The following is a 17,804-nucleotide window of genomic DNA, read 5'->3' on the forward strand; positions in this document are numbered from 1 at the left end:
TCTTATTTATGAGGATTTACTGCTAAACCTAAATAACGACGGGACGTACACAAATATTTCACCCAAATACGTTGAGACCCAAATCACATTTAAAACACAAAATCCGCGATAGAAACTTACTTAATTGTTTTCATTCGTAAAACAAATAAATTTCCTTTACAATGAATTGTATTTCATGTTTTGTTGGGCTTTTGTTTTTAAAATACAAAACACACACACGTACAAACAATAACGTTCTGTCAAAGTTAAACTTTTTCAACCAACAAAAGGTATACCCTCGACGTATTTCGGTAGTTCTCATAAGAATACATGTGTTCTACTTTTTTCACCACACTACCCAGGGCATGTGTCGTGAAAAAAGTAGTACGTCCATATATAGGTATGGGCCTTATTTGAAATTTGCGCTATGGAATTGACATTTGAAACCCAGCGGGTTTATTATATACGGCTATGTGCAAGCGGGGTATAACCTTTTGTATTGGTGTCACTGCTTCCCAGTGGAACTGCAATTGTCCAAAGTCTCTTCCGCTAGTTTGCGCACCAATTGATTTGGTGGGTCGGGTACTTCATGCGGCACGACTCGATATAGCAACAAAGACCGTCTCGAGCCTATTTCCAGCCCCACTAGCATTGTATCGCGATCAGTGTAATTATAGAGTTGAATAAGATTTAGACTTTTCTTTGCTACGATACAAGTTCTTATCTTCTCCCCATTTGAAGTGTAGAATAGGGTGTATCGCCCATCTTATAGTACAGAAACCTTATTTCGAACTAAAGCGATGTCTATTTGTGATATTGTAAGGGAGGGAGAAGGAGTTTGGCACCAGCTGCTTTTTAATAGTGCAGGTTTATTTGCACCAAGCGAAGACCCTGCTGCCTACCTTCCATATTGCAACTGCGGGATGTGGAACCGCAGCCACCCCAGCCCGAAGATCGGCTCTCCCTTTCATACCTTAATATATTTCGCGCCCATACTAACCATTGTGAACTTCACTTGGGGCAAATGCGGGCATTTCATTGACAGATATTCAATGGAATTGACAACTTAATAACAGGTTTCATGTTAGATGTAAATGTTAAATAAATTCACTCAATTTCCAATGTCAATTTCATAGCATATACGTCAAATAAATCCTTTGACGTATATGCTATGGAATTGACATTTGAAATCGAGTAGATTTCGGCACTCTAAATGTGCCATTAATCTCAGTTTTATCGTTTTAAAATCGAGTGGATTTCGTTAATGTAAACATAGTATAATAGCCTGTTTTTATGAGGATTTATTTGACGTACATATATGCTATGGAATTAATACCCCGGTTACACTTAACCGGATTAACCCAGTGAGTTTGGGTTTCAAAAAATCCAAATGCACATGAAGTGGGTTAACCCGGCAAAAACTCTAGTGAAACCGTGCTATAACAATTAAAAAATTAAATCCACTTATACATATGTGTATATGTAAACTTACTATAATTCCTCTTAATCGATATATCGCCAACTAATGTTGAAGTGTGATCGCCTTTGTTAATAGGTGTGTCTTTTTACGTGATAATTTGTAATAATTATTACGAAATGTTACTAAACGCTGTCTTTTTACACAAAAGTTCAGTAAAAGAGAGCGAAGTGAGAGAACAATTTTGACAGTTGTTTGCTGAGAAATTGCTAAAAGTTGCTGAAAGAATTTTTCCCAGCAACATTTAGCAAGTTCGGTCAGCTGTTTTTTAATCATCTGCTAATGGTCAGCTGCTCAATGTTTATCTGATTTTTGTGGAAAAATACTATAAATATTACGATTCAGCTATATTTATTGATTAATTTATTAATATATTACCTATATTTTATTTATTTTGCTTAAAATTGAAGAGCTTTTTCATTGCTTTGGAGTTAGTTTTTCTTTCATGCATTGGCGCCAATGTTTTTGTTTTGATTATCAACTGTTATCTTGCTAAAGTTTACTAAATGCTGTCTTTTTACTTTTTTCTCTATTTTCGTATCAAAGAGTAAAATCTTTCTTACTCTCTGAAAAGAAGTTACTGAATAATTATTACTGAAAAAGTAAAAAGACACAACTATTGTATTGCGTGGCGTGTTATCAATGCAAAGTGAATGTGTTGTTCTCTCTCCCTCTCTCAATCGATAAAAGTCTACCAATTTACTTTGCATAACGAAGAACGTCAATGCAAAACAAAACATAACTAGTCAGATAAATTTGTGAAAACGGTTGAGACGGACGTAGAAAAGTTTTGCGAGTGCAACGAAAAACGGAGTAAAAAAAGTTGGATTTGAATATTAAACTAGAAAAAAGAGGAAAAATTATCAAATAAAAGCCAAGAAAATGGTAAAAATTGTTTAATAATAAAAAGTGGCAATAAATGCCACGCATATTGGAAGGAAACTTCAATGAAAGTCTGTGAAAAAGTGTTTTTTCTGAAGAAAAAAAAGTTGAATGCTGAATGAAAAGAAAAACGGAGTGAAAATTGTGTAAAGTGGTGAATGAAGTACAGGAAGGAAGTGGTTGGTAGTGATTTATCGATTTTTTTCTTCACGCATATTTTATGTAAATGAAAGAAAAATTAAATAAAAATCTGTACTATTTTATAGATAAATATTGCAAATATGACTTCAATTAACAAGTGGTCTGTCTATTCGGAAAATGTTTAGTGTTTAATGGTGGTGGGTGGCAATGAAGAGAATAATGAAGTTGCAAAACTCAACAAAGCTTCTTTTTTAATCCTGCTTGATTGTTGCCGTCAATGAAATGTTTTTTTAAGTCAGCTAGCAAAGGCGAGGCTGCAGCCAGACTCTTTTGTTCGCCTTGTCATCATCATCTCCTTGGTTTTTCGTTCTTTTGCTGTTTTCATTTTCCACCTTGCATTTTGGTGCGGCGGTTGGGTGGAAATTTGTGGGGTGGCAGTACATCAGTAGACCAAGAGAGAGTAGAGAGACGAACAATGAACATATATTATTTTTTTCCTTGTATTACGGAATCAAAGTCAAGCAGTCCTTTTTGCTTATACCACCGCCTCCCCTTGTTTCTTTAGGTTTTAGGACTAAGAGGGGCCTCTTTGGGGGGCATGGCATAGTTGAAAATCTCGGAAAAAGGTGTAGTAGCAGCAGCAGCTTTTTGTGTGTACATTAGAGGATATACACATATAACAGTGAGGCATGATTGCCTAAAGCCACCCTACTACATGACTGGCTTTGATGATGGACCTAACTACGCAACTCCTTGCAACTAATGATGATTATGAATGCATTCGTGTGTAAACTTGTTGTTTGCCATTGCATTTCCTTATATGTAACGAGCCATAACCACCAAACTTAGTCGGTCCATGGTGATTACCTCGAAAACATTAACATGTTTTTGTTTCTTCATCCTGACCACCTTGCCCTTGTTGTTTGTTGGTAATACATCAGCAGACATTCATTTTCCACTTTTTATCTCATATGTGAATGGATGTGGATGCTTGACTGCTAATTTTTTGTAGGTGGTTGGTTGGTTATCAGACAGTCAGGCCAACTGAGTGACTGGATTTATATTATGGGAATTTTGTGCAAACTCTTATTTTAAGATCTTTTGTTTTTTTTTCATCTTGCTGACTTTGTGGTTTTTGATGTTTATGCCAATAACTGCTGCTGCTGTTGAAGATTCCTTTTTATTCATCTTCTTTGTTTTTCTTCCTCGTTGTGGTTATGTGTGTGCCACCAGTACGAAAGGTGGTGGTGGATATAGCAGTCATCTGTTTCTGATGTTGTTGGTATTGTTTTTATGATGATTCTACTGCTGCCTGCAGCAACACTTTTAAAGGCCAAGTTTACGACGAGTGCATTATTGAATACCACTTTTTGCTAAAATTTTTCCCAATTCCATTACCACCACCACCGACCACATCCACATTGTTGCTCCTTCCGTTTTGTTGCCATCTTCCTCTTCATCTTCGCCATCTACTTATTGATGCCCTCTTGAGCTTTAAGTACATAAAAGGTTGTTTTTCTTTGTTCTTGACCCCCACCACAAAGAGCAAAGCTTAAACAATAAATGAGGAAAAAAGGCTGGTTAATGTTTATATTCGGAAAGTGGATAATTAGCATATTTGTTATACTGTCTAATGCCATGTCAGCAATTTAGTTGTTTTGATGAATCCAACTTTGCAAATACAAAAAGCAATTCACCGAATAGGTACAAAGAGAGAATTAAGTTTCATAACCGTTACAGAGGTTGTTGTTGTATCTGGTTCTGGTTTCTCCGTGTCTAGATTCAAAACTTCTGCAACCTGGACTAGCTAAGTACATAACGAATCAAGGACAAGTGAGTGGAAGTGCAGGGTATGTGTTGAGTACCGGACCATCAATTCGGGCCCAATATGAATTGAGGCGGCTCCATCGTTCAGATCTTTAAAGTGTAAAAACACCTCGTGTTTACTTTTTCGCCAGACGTTTTTATGCTGCGAGGGATAATAGGAGGATATCTCCGAGTACGGCATTCACATTGTATTTACCTTTGCCTGCGTAACTGGATTAGTGTGAAAACTGTCCAAGTCTATCTGTAGTGCAAAATTATGAATGAAAGGTACAAATGAAAGTTGACAACACTGTTGCTATCGGTAGTACTTAGCGATTACTTTATTTTGGTTGCTAACTTACCGACAAACTTTGTTAATTAACGAAATTATAAGAATTTCAATTTTAACGATTGTTGTCGAAAAAATGCGTTAGAGAATCCCACTACTGATAGGCTCGTTGATCTAGAGCTTTTCGTTTGTACCTTTGGACCCCTCTCTCTAGATCATCAAGATCTCTCCTTACGTGCCTGGGTGGGAGAACCCTGTCCACCAGATTGTGGTAGGGAAGCTTACGGGCATAACTCATAAGCATGTAAGCAAAATCGTCGTATCCTCATGAAGGTCCAGTCCTTAGACCGGCATATTGGCAGGTTTAAATATTTTTCCGTTGCGTAGCGCTACCATTTACATAACACACTGGCGCCGCATAGCTTCCCACATACCGTCCTATTCCTTTCTTTCACGGCGATAGCATCCAATCCCAGGTACTGCATCGACCACATCTTGTTGTGCAGAGGCAACGGCAAAATCTTCGTCTCCTCATGAAGATGATCCAGTGGTGTCATGAGGAGGAAACCTGTTGCAGTCCTTAGGCCAGCTTTTTGGCAGGTTTCAATATTTTCCAGAGGTCGACAAGGTTTCTTTGAGTGTACCCCAAGTACTGCTGGTCAGGAACTTGGGGACTTTGTTTCTACTTCTGATCTGTCGCATATAGTTGTGTTTTGTAGGGACTACTTAAACAAGCTATTGGTATAGGACTCCATCGAACAATATGTTTAGGGAAAGAAGCCTTATTTCAGCCGTTCAGGTGATTAACAGTGTGGCAGTAGATTTAGCGGCGGATATTTTGGCATAAATTTACTATTCTCCAACCTGGCGGAAAAAGCTCAAATATTCGCTATAGGTAGATCTTTTCGTCCTGATTACAAAAAATATAAAGTTAGTTCAAAGAAAAGTTTGTTCCCGTGCGCGAGATTTGCACCTGTCCATAGGAGAAAGTCTTAAATCCCCGGCTGAAGGCCAGATACTTAGAAACAATTTACAATTAAAAAAAAAAACAACAGATTTTTCCGCCAGCTGGGAGAATAGTAAATTTGTTCCGATATTTTCATATATTCCTTAGATGGAAGAACTGCGCTAAGTCAGCTATGTGGACATTTAACCTATCACATATGTCATCGACGATATGACCCGATGCCAATATCGTAGCATCATCCGCATACATTACAATCTCGATGACGTCTGGAGAGTGTGGAATTTCTGAAAGGTAGAGGTTAAACAGTTCCGGAGATATCACCCCACCTTGCGGAACTCCATGGTTTACTCCACGGGGTTTGGACTTCTTATTTCTGAATTCTACAAACAACAGGCGTCTACACAAATATTGGATTATCCAACGTTTCAAAAGTGGAGGGAAGTCTTCTCTATGTCCTTGAACTGCATGGCATGGTATGACGGGATCAAAGGCCTTCGATAGCTAAAGAGCCACAATGACTGTGCGGCCGCTCGGCCAATTCTGGGTCAGTACACGCCTGATTGTGTCTCATCTAAATAATGATTTTAGACCCAAGTAGGATTTTACAAAATTCGTTTCAGACAATATGGAATCGATTTAGTTCTGTCCGTATGTATTTCTGAATGAAGCGCACGATAACCGGATCAACCGATTTTGTCCCAAAATTCTTTACTCTTAATATTTTGCCCCAATGTAAAAGAACTTCGAAGATGATCCGCATTAGTCCACTTCTTCCATTACATTCCCCCACAAAAGTTCTAGGGGTCATATTCGACAGCATGTTCACGTCGACCGCGCATGCGGCAGCTATCTGCTACAAACGGAAAAGTAGGAACAAGGACCTCAAATCCCTAGCCGGCAGCACTTGGGTGCAGATAAAGAAATCTTTTTGACTACATATAACGCTATAAGTCGGTCTGTGGTAAGCTATGCTGCGCCAGTTTGGTCCGCGAGTTTATGCGAAAGATTCACACTTGTCAGAATGTCGCCCTGAGAAAAGCAACAGGGTGCCTCCTCATGTCTTCAGTGGACCATCTACATGAGGAAGCAACGATTCTTCCAATACAACAACGCACGCAATGATATGCTTTCGTTGAAGTACTAGCATAGGTGTTACCGTGAGAGTCATCCCAATCACCATCTGGTTGATAGGCCCGACACACGCAAGCATATCACGTTCTAGAGAGGGAGGTCCAACGATACAGGAGAGAACCCCTAGATCAACAGGTATAAATAGCATTCACACGGACGCAGTTGCTAAGGCTATATGCAAATATAGTGTGAATAAAGTCCTCGGAGTACATCCCACATCCATCGCAGCTGAAGAGTGTCAGCTGCCACGGCAAACCAGAGTAAAAAATAGTCAGGCGTTGTTTAAATATTTTATTTCAAGAAAGTAGTTCATGTGATTCTGATAAAGGCGATATAATTCTTTTTCATGAGAAAGTTCATGTTTCATGGCATATTGACCCAAAATCACAAAAAAAGAATCCAACGGTGATTAACCAAAATTACTATTTGAAACGATAACTATCGAAAGAAATGACTAGACCTCCTTCAAATATCTCCTACACCAAAGGTTTTAATAGCTATATTTTTTCTGTTATGACTTTGATTTCCACTGTTTATAATACCTCCACTACAAAGTCCTAAAAATTTAAGCTGAAAACTTCCAAAACTTCTTTTGTCACTTACGACACAATTATTTTTTTATTAGGAATCTGTTTTTAGCACGTTTAGGTTCGCCTTCTGCCATTCCTGTTATTGTTTTTACAGTCATTTCTTTGTCGGTAAAGCTGACTGAATTAAAAATGACTGTCAAAGTTGCTGAAAATGTCCATTTTCTCTTTGAAGTGAATATATTTCTTTCTTAATTCTGACGCGTCCTAGAATGGATTACTCATACCCGAATGACTCTCTAAGATGCAACTATTACGATATACATATACTTTATATGTGTTCAGTGTGTGATTTAATAAAAAATTAGATGGTTTTAAATTTCTCTGTGGAATCTATAAACATAACTAACAATCACACCAAATCATTTTGCTGCTAAAGTTGTAATGTAATGAGTCAGGAAATAAGAACATTTTTTATTTATCAATAATGTATAGTTGTCATAATGGCGGGCTATAATACTGAGTTTCAGAGGGTTCACTAATCACCGCTTCAGAGATCTTCAGAACACTTCTGATGTTCGGGTAGCAGAAAGGACGTTCCGATACATCTCTCTGCTGCAGCCGCTCGCCATATACCTGCTGGCCGAACACCCGAAGTGAGACCAAACTTCCAGCAGAGGCGACGGAATTAGCAAATGAGCTTCGTTGTGCCAATCCCAGTGACCCTAGAGTCAATGAGCTGACACTGGAAGTTAAGAGGTTGGTCGGTGAGCACAAGTGGAACAAGTGGTGTAGAGGACCGAATTCACATCCCTGTAAGAAATGTCAATAGTGAATCTATACTGACTTACTACTGACATTGTCAACAGTACTACTGACAAATTGTAGACAACTTATTTAATTTCCTATACACATTGTGTATGAACTTGTCATTCGAAAGTCAGTACTGACATTGGAACTAGTATGTCAGTAGTTGCTGAGGAAAAGTTCAGTTTAGGGCCATCTCTCGAATCGCTATAATTTTTCTTTTAGCAACTTGTATTCACTGCCCTCCATACGATGGTACAAGTTTCATTAGGGGCAAGTCCATACTTCCTGAGAAAATAGCCTGAAAGTTGCAAAAAAACCCCTATGATACCGTGTGAGGTGGTTGGAGCGCAAGATGAATCTAGAACGGATCTGCCGATTCGTTCCAAAATTTGGCCTTAGTAATATTTTGTCCAAACATTTTTTGAATTAATTCTCTTTCGAGTTGAGCTATTTAGACCTAATAGGTACATTGAAAAATTGGGAATCCACCGAAGTCCCACACATTCAACCACTATGCTACGTTTCACGGGTGGTTAGACCGATCATCAGGCATATTGAATGGTGTTTTTTAGTGGGTGGACGAAGGCTAAGCTTGGAGACTAGCATTTATATCACAAATCATTCGAAATTTGTATATTCGAATTATTTATTTATTTTAATGTTAGTCATTTAATTCCAAACCTTTCCTATAGTCCGACTTGGCTGGTAACCCTATTTTTCAATGCTTTATTACAAATACTAAGGCAGCTTTTTTCCACCTTTATTTTATTTGTTCTTCTGTATCAGAAGATTTTGATCATCAATATTTGTCATCGGAATGACAAGTTGATGGTGGCTTAGAACGCTAAGACGCCTGCAACCGTGTCACTTGGTTGTTGGGGTCCCAGGTTCGAATCCCAGCCTGGCTCATGCTGAAATCATTTTTTTGTTTTGCCTTATTAAGGCGAAGGTCATTTTTAGAGTGATGTTTTGAATTAATTCTCTTTCGAGTTGAGCTATTTAGACCTAATAGGTACATTGAAAAATTGGGAATCCACCGAAGTCCCACACATTCAACCACTATGCTACGTTTCACGGGTGGTTAGACCGATCATCAGGCATATTGAATGGTGTTTTTTAGTGGGTGGACGAAGGCTAAGCTTGGAGACTAGCATTTATATCACAAATCATTCGAAATTTGTATATTCGAATTATTTATTTATTTTAATGTTAGCCATTTAATTCCAAACCTTTCCTATAGTCCGACTTGGCTGGTAACCCTATTTTTCAATGCTTTATTACAAATACTAAGGCAGCTTTTTTTCTTGAAGCAACTTGCATTCACTGCCTCAATTACGATAGTAAACGGTTTTTCAGGGGCAAGTCCATACTTCTAGAGCAAACATCACGAAGGGGTCGGCAATGCCGACTTATACTTTTTTACTTGTTGTTATTAAAATTATATATTTGATTGAATTTTCACAAAAACACTTTTTTTAACGAACCGCCAAAATTATTTTACGCCAAACAATTAAGAAAATGAAGAAAAAATAAGAAGTTTCTTGGTTGGGCTATTAGTTTTCAATCACCCTTATTACGGTTGGCGTAGTCGTAGACGTTCAAGTGACGTAGACGTTGTCGTAGGCGTAGTCATAAGTAAAACTTTTTATGTGATGAAAAATGATATACAACGACAATATTTGTCTTTTATAGCATGTTATATCCTTAACATATCGAAAGATATACATTCGTAATTCCCAGAACGGATTTCTCGTTTTAAATATAAAATTTATTTATTTTTTTGATACGACAAATCGGTATTACTTATGGCGTAATACAACAAATGGGTATTACGTATGGCGTTGAAATACGAGGAAAGAGTCCTGACCGATTTTGTAAACGACAGCATATAAAAATAGAAACATATCAATTTCAAAAGATTTTTTGGCAATGATTATTAAAATATATTGGAAAATAACTATAGTAAATATAAACTTTACTACTTACTTTCATTCAAGAAATGATTTCAAACGAATTGTTTTACAATTAAACAAATATACAATATATTTTTTAATTTTGTATGAGAAAAAAATTGTCGTTGTCGTAAATGTTACGTGGTACCAAAAAATATTCCTACGACAACGATTATGCCAACGACACAAAAACGTCAACGCCGAACACTTATTTTGATTGTAAAAACTATAGGGTTAGTTGTTCTTCTGAATTAATAGTTTAAAAATGATCTATTAATTTTTGTTACCAAAAGAATTCTTTAAACATTTAATTTTTTGCTTTTTTGTACAAATACATACATATCGCACCTGTTCAACAAAAGGGTAGTAACTGAAAATTTTGATTTTTTACTTTTTATCAAAAAAAAAAAAAAACGATACATCATGATCAACTCTACCTACTGTAAAAATCTCGTATTGTTTTGTCTAATCTTCCGTCGAAAAATACTCTTAAGTAATTCTTCATGTCTTCGAAGTAACAACTATGTATCAAGAAAACAGTGGTATTTCTAGTTGCACCCACGTATATCAGGCATTTACATCGCCATTTTTTCAACAAAAGAGTAGTATTTCGAATTGTTCCCTCTTTGTGTTATCAATCGCCGCCCATTTTTTCAGCTAAACGGGCATAAGTCGAAATAATTCCCTGCTAAAATCAAGAATTTTTTCAACAAAATGGTAGTAACTCGAAAATTGGTTAGAAATATAATTTAATACTTAACGAAATAAAAATAAATATAATGCTGTAGTATAGTGAACAATATAGCCTTACGATGGCATAGGTTTTTTGTATAATATACCTTTAATATTAACATAAATAGTTTTTTGTCTCTACTGAAAACTTGGAGATTTCGAGTTGCTACCCTTTTGATGAACAGGTGCGATATGTACATAATACCAATTAGACGTTACGATACGCCAGTTTGCAATTTTGGATACGCAACGCCAACCGTAATAAGGGTGAATATAAACAATGCTTCTTCTTATTAAGGTAAAAGTATCAATTGTTGACAACCTGTTGACAAAGTGTTGACTTTGTCACCGTAATAGTAGACAAAGTGGTGACATGTCGACACATGTCCCCATGCTTCCTACAGGGATCGTATGGTATCTGCGACTGTATCTGTGTGAATGTTATTTAAACCTGCTTGGTGGGCTCAACGATCTAGGGGTTCGCTTTTGTATCGTTGTACCTCTCAGTTTAGGGTGGCTCTCACGGAAACAACCGCGGACCGCACTGGGCCCCGCAAGGCTTACCAAAGACTCGTTATATATTGTCATCAAGGTTTCTTTATATGCACTTCAGAATTCTGCTACCATCGACCATGACATAAACTCTGTTCTCACCTCGGCCGTTCATGTGGTGAACAGAGTGTCGAATATTTGCATATTTCTCGTGTGGAAAAAGATGGTAAGATCAGTCAAATAGGAGTTCAGCCAATCAAAAATGACATCAGGGAAGGTACCTGCCGCCAAGATCGTCCAATCACCCGCATACGTTATGATCTCAATGTCGTCCCACCCTTGGGGAACTCCCTGTTTCATTCTGCGAGCTTGGACTATTTGTTCCTAAACTCCACGTACGACTGGGGTCCACACAAAAAATTGATTATCAAACGTTTCAAACTTGGCCAGAGGGTAGTCTGTTCGATATCCTCAAACAGTGTGGAGCGCAGTATCAAAGCCTTCTGATAAGTCGAGCGCAACTATCACTATTCTATCACACGGCTTGCTCTGGCTGAATCTTCGACTAATATGTGTGTGGAGATAGCGTGCGGCGCTGTTATAGTGATGTGCTGCTAACGCAACCCATGTTGATGATAGGCAACGGGTAGCTTTTTTGACACTAGGGAGGAGTAAAGCCTCAAGGGTCTTTCCTACGTTCTTCAGTAGCGGGACCACTTTCCAGACTTCGGGAACGATGTGGGTGGTTAGCGGCAGGTTGAGAACATTAGTGAGATGCATCCAGCTGTTTCAGCATTGTCATGGAGATTCCATCAGGGTCCAACGCTTTGGATGATGACATTCGCAACATCATCCATTATAAATAGTCGTGGTTTGTTCTCGGCACGAAAAGATCTAATGCGTAGGTATTCTTCTCTTAGTCATGTCACTCCCGATGATGCTAGACAAACTGTCGATTTAAATAACTTGCGCACCTCTTAGGATCAGTTAGCGTAACGTCGCCAAACGCGACTTAGGTCATGTCTTACTTCTTTACAGGGTTTGAGAGTGACTTAACCGTTGCCCACAATACACTTATTCCGGCTCCAATGTTGCAACTCTTGCAACTCTTCAGATGATTTAACCACTTGTTTTGCTTATGTTCACCGACCAACCAGTTAACTTCCAGTGTCAGCTACCTGACTACGGGGTTATTCACACGGCGAGCAGCTGCAGCTGTGAAGATGTCTCGGAACGTCCTTTCTGCTACCCGAACATCAGAAGTATTGGGCAGATCTTTGAAGCAGTGATTAGTGAACGCTCTGCTGATGGAGACAATGTTGGGGAGATGGTGTGATCCAAGAGAAACGGCGGGTTATACCAGGTGACGTCCTTTGTCAGACCAGGTGACACGATGGTTATATCTGGCGAACTCTGACACTCTCCGCTAATTCTCATTGGCCCTGCAAAACGTTGAGCTATCAATCTGCTGAGCCAGCACTATACCCCTTTGGTCGTTTACGAAGACCGAATTCCATAACTCATGATGAGCATTAAAGCCCCCCCAAAGCCGGAAGATTTCGACCTTTAATAAGACTTCTTATGTTGGGCCTATATCGGCGAGATCTATATGTTCAACCATTCTTAAAAAGTAGGCCCATATCATTGAGCGTTTATATGATGAGAGAAGTCTCCCTTGTCTCTTCAGCAAAAAGTTTGCCTCCAAAGAGGCAGTTAAATCATTTGTACATGTGCATCAAATTATGCATTTTCACTCATTATTTTTACAAGAGCGTGACCCCGGAAAGAGGCACTCCATTGCACTACATTTTAACTAACATTTGGCACTGCGTTCTAACTGACCTTTTGGCACTGTATTTTAACTAACCCTTTGGGGTAGAATAAGATGCCGACCAAAGCACGTGTTTTGATACAGGCATTCTGCGGAATGTGTGCAAGCCATTGCAAAATATCCCAGAACAAATAAAATGCATTTATTATTTGTGCAAAACAAAAATATTAAGAACTTTATTACATTAACACAAATTATGAAAATTCTCCATGGAATTCAATCGCAACCATGCGTCTTTCCTCCGCTCTCCATTTAATCCAAGCTGAACCGTTTTTGCTTCATCTACCAAATGGGTTCGATGTTGTCTTCCTATCTCCAGCTAAGATTTCGACATGTACTCCAAGAGCACTCCATTGGGAAATTTTCTTATCGTGAGTTACCGCTAAAATGTTCGCAATATTTTAATTTTATAACACTCATCACGGTGCCTGGGAAGTTTTTGCGGATTCTGAAACTACAATGTTCATAGATGAGAAAAATCGCAGGAGCGCTTTTTAAATAAATGGCGATTCAAGTTGACATTTTTAGGGGTTGTTTAGGTTTTTGCGATTTTGCTTGGCAACCGCAAGTCCTTTCAAAATAGGAATAAAGAAAATGTTGTAGCTATCAAAATTCTCTACAAGATTGACCTTAATGATATTTTCGTAGGTTTTACAACTTTTGAGATATAGAAGTTGAAATTGGGACAATTCAAATTCAATTCAATTCTGTATCGTCTCCTTATAAAACAATGTCATGACTGCAATTTCCCAACTTAAACTTATATATCTAAAAAATGGTAAAACCTAGGAAAAATTACATAAGCCAGTCTTGTAGAGAATTTTCACAGCTATAAGATTTTCTCAGGCCCCATGTCGATAAGACCAGCCGTATTCAAGCAAAATCGCGAAACCCTAACAAAAAAACCTAAAAATGTAAACTGAGCTTCTTTATCTCAAAAATCGTACAGCCTGAGAACAAATCATAAACGTCAATCCTGTAGAGAATTTTCACAGCTACAACATTTTCTTTAGCTCCATTTCGATTGGACTTGCGGTTTCCAAGCAAAATCGTGAAAACCTAAAGAACACCTAAAAATGTGAATTTTGACCGCGATTTATTTAAAAATCCCTACAGCGATCTCTTCTTGTTTATGGATTTTTCTCATCTATGAACATTGCTGTTTCAGAATTCACAAAAACTTCCCCTGTGTAAGCGGTTTTCATTAAAAGTTGTTAAGGCGCACCCTTCAAGACATTGTTTTATAAGGGGCGATACAGTCAGTGCATTGTCCCAATTTGAACTTCAATATCTCAAAAATGGTAAAACCTACGAAAATACCATAAAGGTCAATCTTGCAGAGAATTCTTCAGTCTCATTTTTATAGGACTTGCTGTTTCTAAGCAAAATCGTGAAAACCTAAACAACCCCTAAAAATGTAAACTTGAATCGCGATTTTTTTAAAAATCGCTGCGGCGTGTCATTGATATGACAGAAGTCTCCCTTGTCCCTTCTAGGAAGTTTGTGGAACCAATTCAACTAAATTGCTGAGAATAACATTTGAGACGTTTTCGGATCCTACTTTGAATGGGATTTGATCTAAAGCTCAATAAATAAATTCACACACGAATTCGGACTGTCAAAAATTTGGTCGTGAGGAATCCTTAATGAAGACAAGACATCAACTGTGTCATTTTGTTTATTCTAAAAGGGAAATAATTTGAAGGTTATTTCTTTCTCAGGTGTTGTAAGCTAAGTCATGGGTTTTTAAAACTTTGGGATATGAAACTGTGACTCATTGTTGGCTAAAAATAATACAACGAAACCAATTTCGAAAATCAATATAAATTTACAATCCCCCATTAAATCCACTTTTTAGTAATAGGATCCTTTGTAAACATGACATCGTTTAATTAAATTTACAATTGTCCTTTATCTTTTCTTTCTTTTCCTTTGTTTTCTCTTTAGCGTTCAAATCAAATACAAAATTTAATTTGACCTGTGCAAAAGGATAAAGGATCTGTCTGAGCTTGTCTGTGTATGTGTGTACGACTGTGCGAAAATGAAAAATCAATTAGCAATACAAATGTGAAAGGTGAAAGGACGACCAACGTTTGATAACACAAAAGAAACAAGATGGAGCAAACATGTTGAAAACAAAACAACAAAAACAATACGCTCATAAAGAACATCATAAAAATCAATTAATTTTTTGATTTTGTTCTCTTTTGTAGAGGAAGTTGGAAGTGAAAACAAACATTTGATGACCCCGGTCGGTGGTCAACCAATCAGCTCCTTTATAAACTAATCTCGCTGGCTGGCACCCAATGACAACACACAGAGCCACCAACAACAACGTAAACTTCAAGATTAGTAAAAGAGAAATAAAAAGTCAATTCCGCCACCACCCCCAGCCACACATTTGCAAAACTTTCGCAAAATACCACAAGGCAAAGACATTAACCAGGAAATAATCCAAGTTTGAACTGCTAAAAGGTCAATAAGAAGAAAACTGAAGCTACAGCAAGAGGGTAAGGGCGGAAATCAATCATTTTGGACAGCTCTTTGGTAGCGGAGAGTTATACAGACAGACAGTAAATAAGGATTAGCAGAGTAACAAAAATGAATAGCAGCAATAGTGATAGTACAACCACCACCACTACATCAGGAGCAGCACTAGCACCCACATCAACAGCACCAGCAGCATTGAATGAATTGAAAAGTAGCCAAACATTTTCTACACAAGCTCAACAGCAGCACCATCAGTACCATTCCCTTCATCATCATCATTCTCAACATCAACGCAACAATAATGCACCCACTCCACCCAGTGACCTGCTGTATCATCATGCCGGTTCTGGGTCGTCGTCTTCTTCTATATCGGCAGTAGGCATTGCAACGACAGCGGCAACAACAACGAATAACAGCAACATCGGCAACAACACTTTTGCTTCAATTAACAAAATGACAGCAACAGTTGATGGTAGTGCTGGAGGTGGTGGCAGTGTCAACAACACTACAATACCACCAAGTAGTACAAACACAACGAATGTCATGGGTACAACAATCAATAATACCAGTGGTGGCACTACTAGCAGCGCCACAACCACTAGTAGCAGCATACACGATTATGATAACAGGCAGTCACTAAATAATGGTAGTGGTAGTGGCAATGTTGGTGGCGGTGGTTGTATTGCAATGAGTGGCGGTGGAGGCCCTGTTGTTCTTACTGGTGGTAATCCAACTGTTGGCAGCGGCTTTTCCAAGCCTCAAGAACGTTATGTATGGGAAATGCGTGCGCGCAGTCCAAATGTAACACCAGCCAGCACCGTGCTCAATTCACCAGATCTTAATACCGATATGCAGTACAGCATACATCCTCATCAGAGACAGTTGCAACAAATACGTGTTGGTCGCAGTCCGGGAAGTCAATTTGAACAGCATAATATACTGCCACAGGTGGGTGAACATACAAATTTTGTTTGTAACTTTTATTATTGCATTATGGTAAGTTTTTTTTTTTTGGAAAGGATGCTTTGTTTCTTTTTTACGTTTGCGTGTGGTTTGGCCTTATTATCCTTAATTATTATGTTCACATTCTAATAAAAGTTCAAACTATTTTTAGCACCACAATATGGGATGGTTTTGTTGCGATAAAAAATCAGACTAGAAGTGAACCTTTGTTGTAGTACTGAAGCGAAACTTTATAGACGCTGTAAATATAGTTGTTTTCAAAGGCCAGTAGTGGGATTCTGTAACTAATTTTTGCTGTTACCGACAAAAATCGGTAGAATTAAATCGCAAAATTATGACTAAAAACATAAAGAAAAATTTGCATCACTGTTTGTGTCGGTAGAGGCTAGCGACTAATTTTTATTCATCGTTAACATACCGAAAAATTTCGTTAATTATCGAAATTATAAGCATTTTAATTTTACCGACAATTATCGATAACAGCAAAAATGAGTTACAGAATCCCACTACTGAAGAGAGTTTTTGTAGAAAAGTTGTAGGGAACCATGAAAAATTTTTATAGATAACTACACAATTTTCTTTTCAACCAGACCAGTAGGCCTATTCTGTAACTTTTATCGATTGAAAAGTTGTTAAAATTTCTTTTGTTTTTGTAACAACTACAAAACAAACAAATGAAATTGTTGTAAAGTAAACAATGAGTAAAGTTGTTAGAAAGTTACAGAATAGGGGGGCTGATTACTAATATACCACCAGTAGAGAGTATTAATGGGTGAACAGAAAGGATTCAACTGAGAGGAGTCTAGACCTGCTGAGTGGAGTTTTTATGAAATATCCGAAGTTGCTATAAAATATTAGAAGGAGGCATTTTAAGAGGATCCCAATATGGGTCATTGTGGTCAGCCAAAAGGATAGGTTTATAAACAAAGTGAAGTAGGCGGGAGACATGTCTTTATAGACCAACTGCAGGACTAGGTAGGGGTTTTTATTATGGGGCTAAAGGGGGTTTTAAGCACGACCTAAATGGGGGTGATGTAATGGATGTCTATGTAGACGGTCTGAAAGGGAGTCTTTATATACGAGAGCGAAGGGAGTCCTTATAGACTTCCAGTTTTATAGACAACTGAAGGGGAGTCATTATTGCAAAGCTGAATCTTTATAGACGAGCTGAAAGAATTTTTGGAGACAACCTGAAAGAAGACTTTATTGGGAAGCTGAAGTCTTAAATACGACCTAAATTGAGTCTTTATAGACGAGCTGAAAGCGTACTTTATAGAGAAAAATCTTTATGGGCAAGTTGAAAGATATTTTTATAGACAAAGTGAAGGGTAGTCT

The 17,804-nt window shown here is 37.9% G+C and overlaps 1 protein-coding gene across 8 annotated transcripts in view; it reads left to right on the forward strand.

Annotated features, from left to right (window-relative positions):
* Positions 1–2,194: 2,194 nt before the first annotated feature.
* Positions 2,195–17,804, forward strand: part of X11L — a 44,017-nt gene continuing 28,407 nt past the window's right edge. For 2 of the 8 annotated variants that reach the window (XM_073973873.1, XM_073973880.1), the window contains exons 1-3: positions 2,195–2,341; positions 14,964–15,090; positions 15,230–16,454. In XM_073973873.1, the coding sequence (XP_073829974.1) occupies positions 15,618–16,454 (837 nt within the window). In that variant the 5' untranslated portion in view covers positions 2,195–2,341; positions 14,964–15,090; positions 15,230–15,617. Of the gene's footprint in view, positions 2,518–14,963; positions 16,455–17,804 lie in introns of all 8 variants that reach the window. The other 6 variants (XM_073973881.1, XM_073973876.1, XM_073973879.1 and 3 more) reach the window with 6 other exon arrangements.

The sequence above is a fragment of the Musca autumnalis genome, unplaced genomic scaffold (genome assembly GCF_047663935.1).
Source record: "Musca autumnalis isolate F117 unplaced genomic scaffold, ASM4766393v1 scaffold_3, whole genome shotgun sequence".
Lineage (NCBI taxonomy): Eukaryota > Metazoa > Arthropoda > Insecta > Diptera > Muscidae > Musca > Musca autumnalis.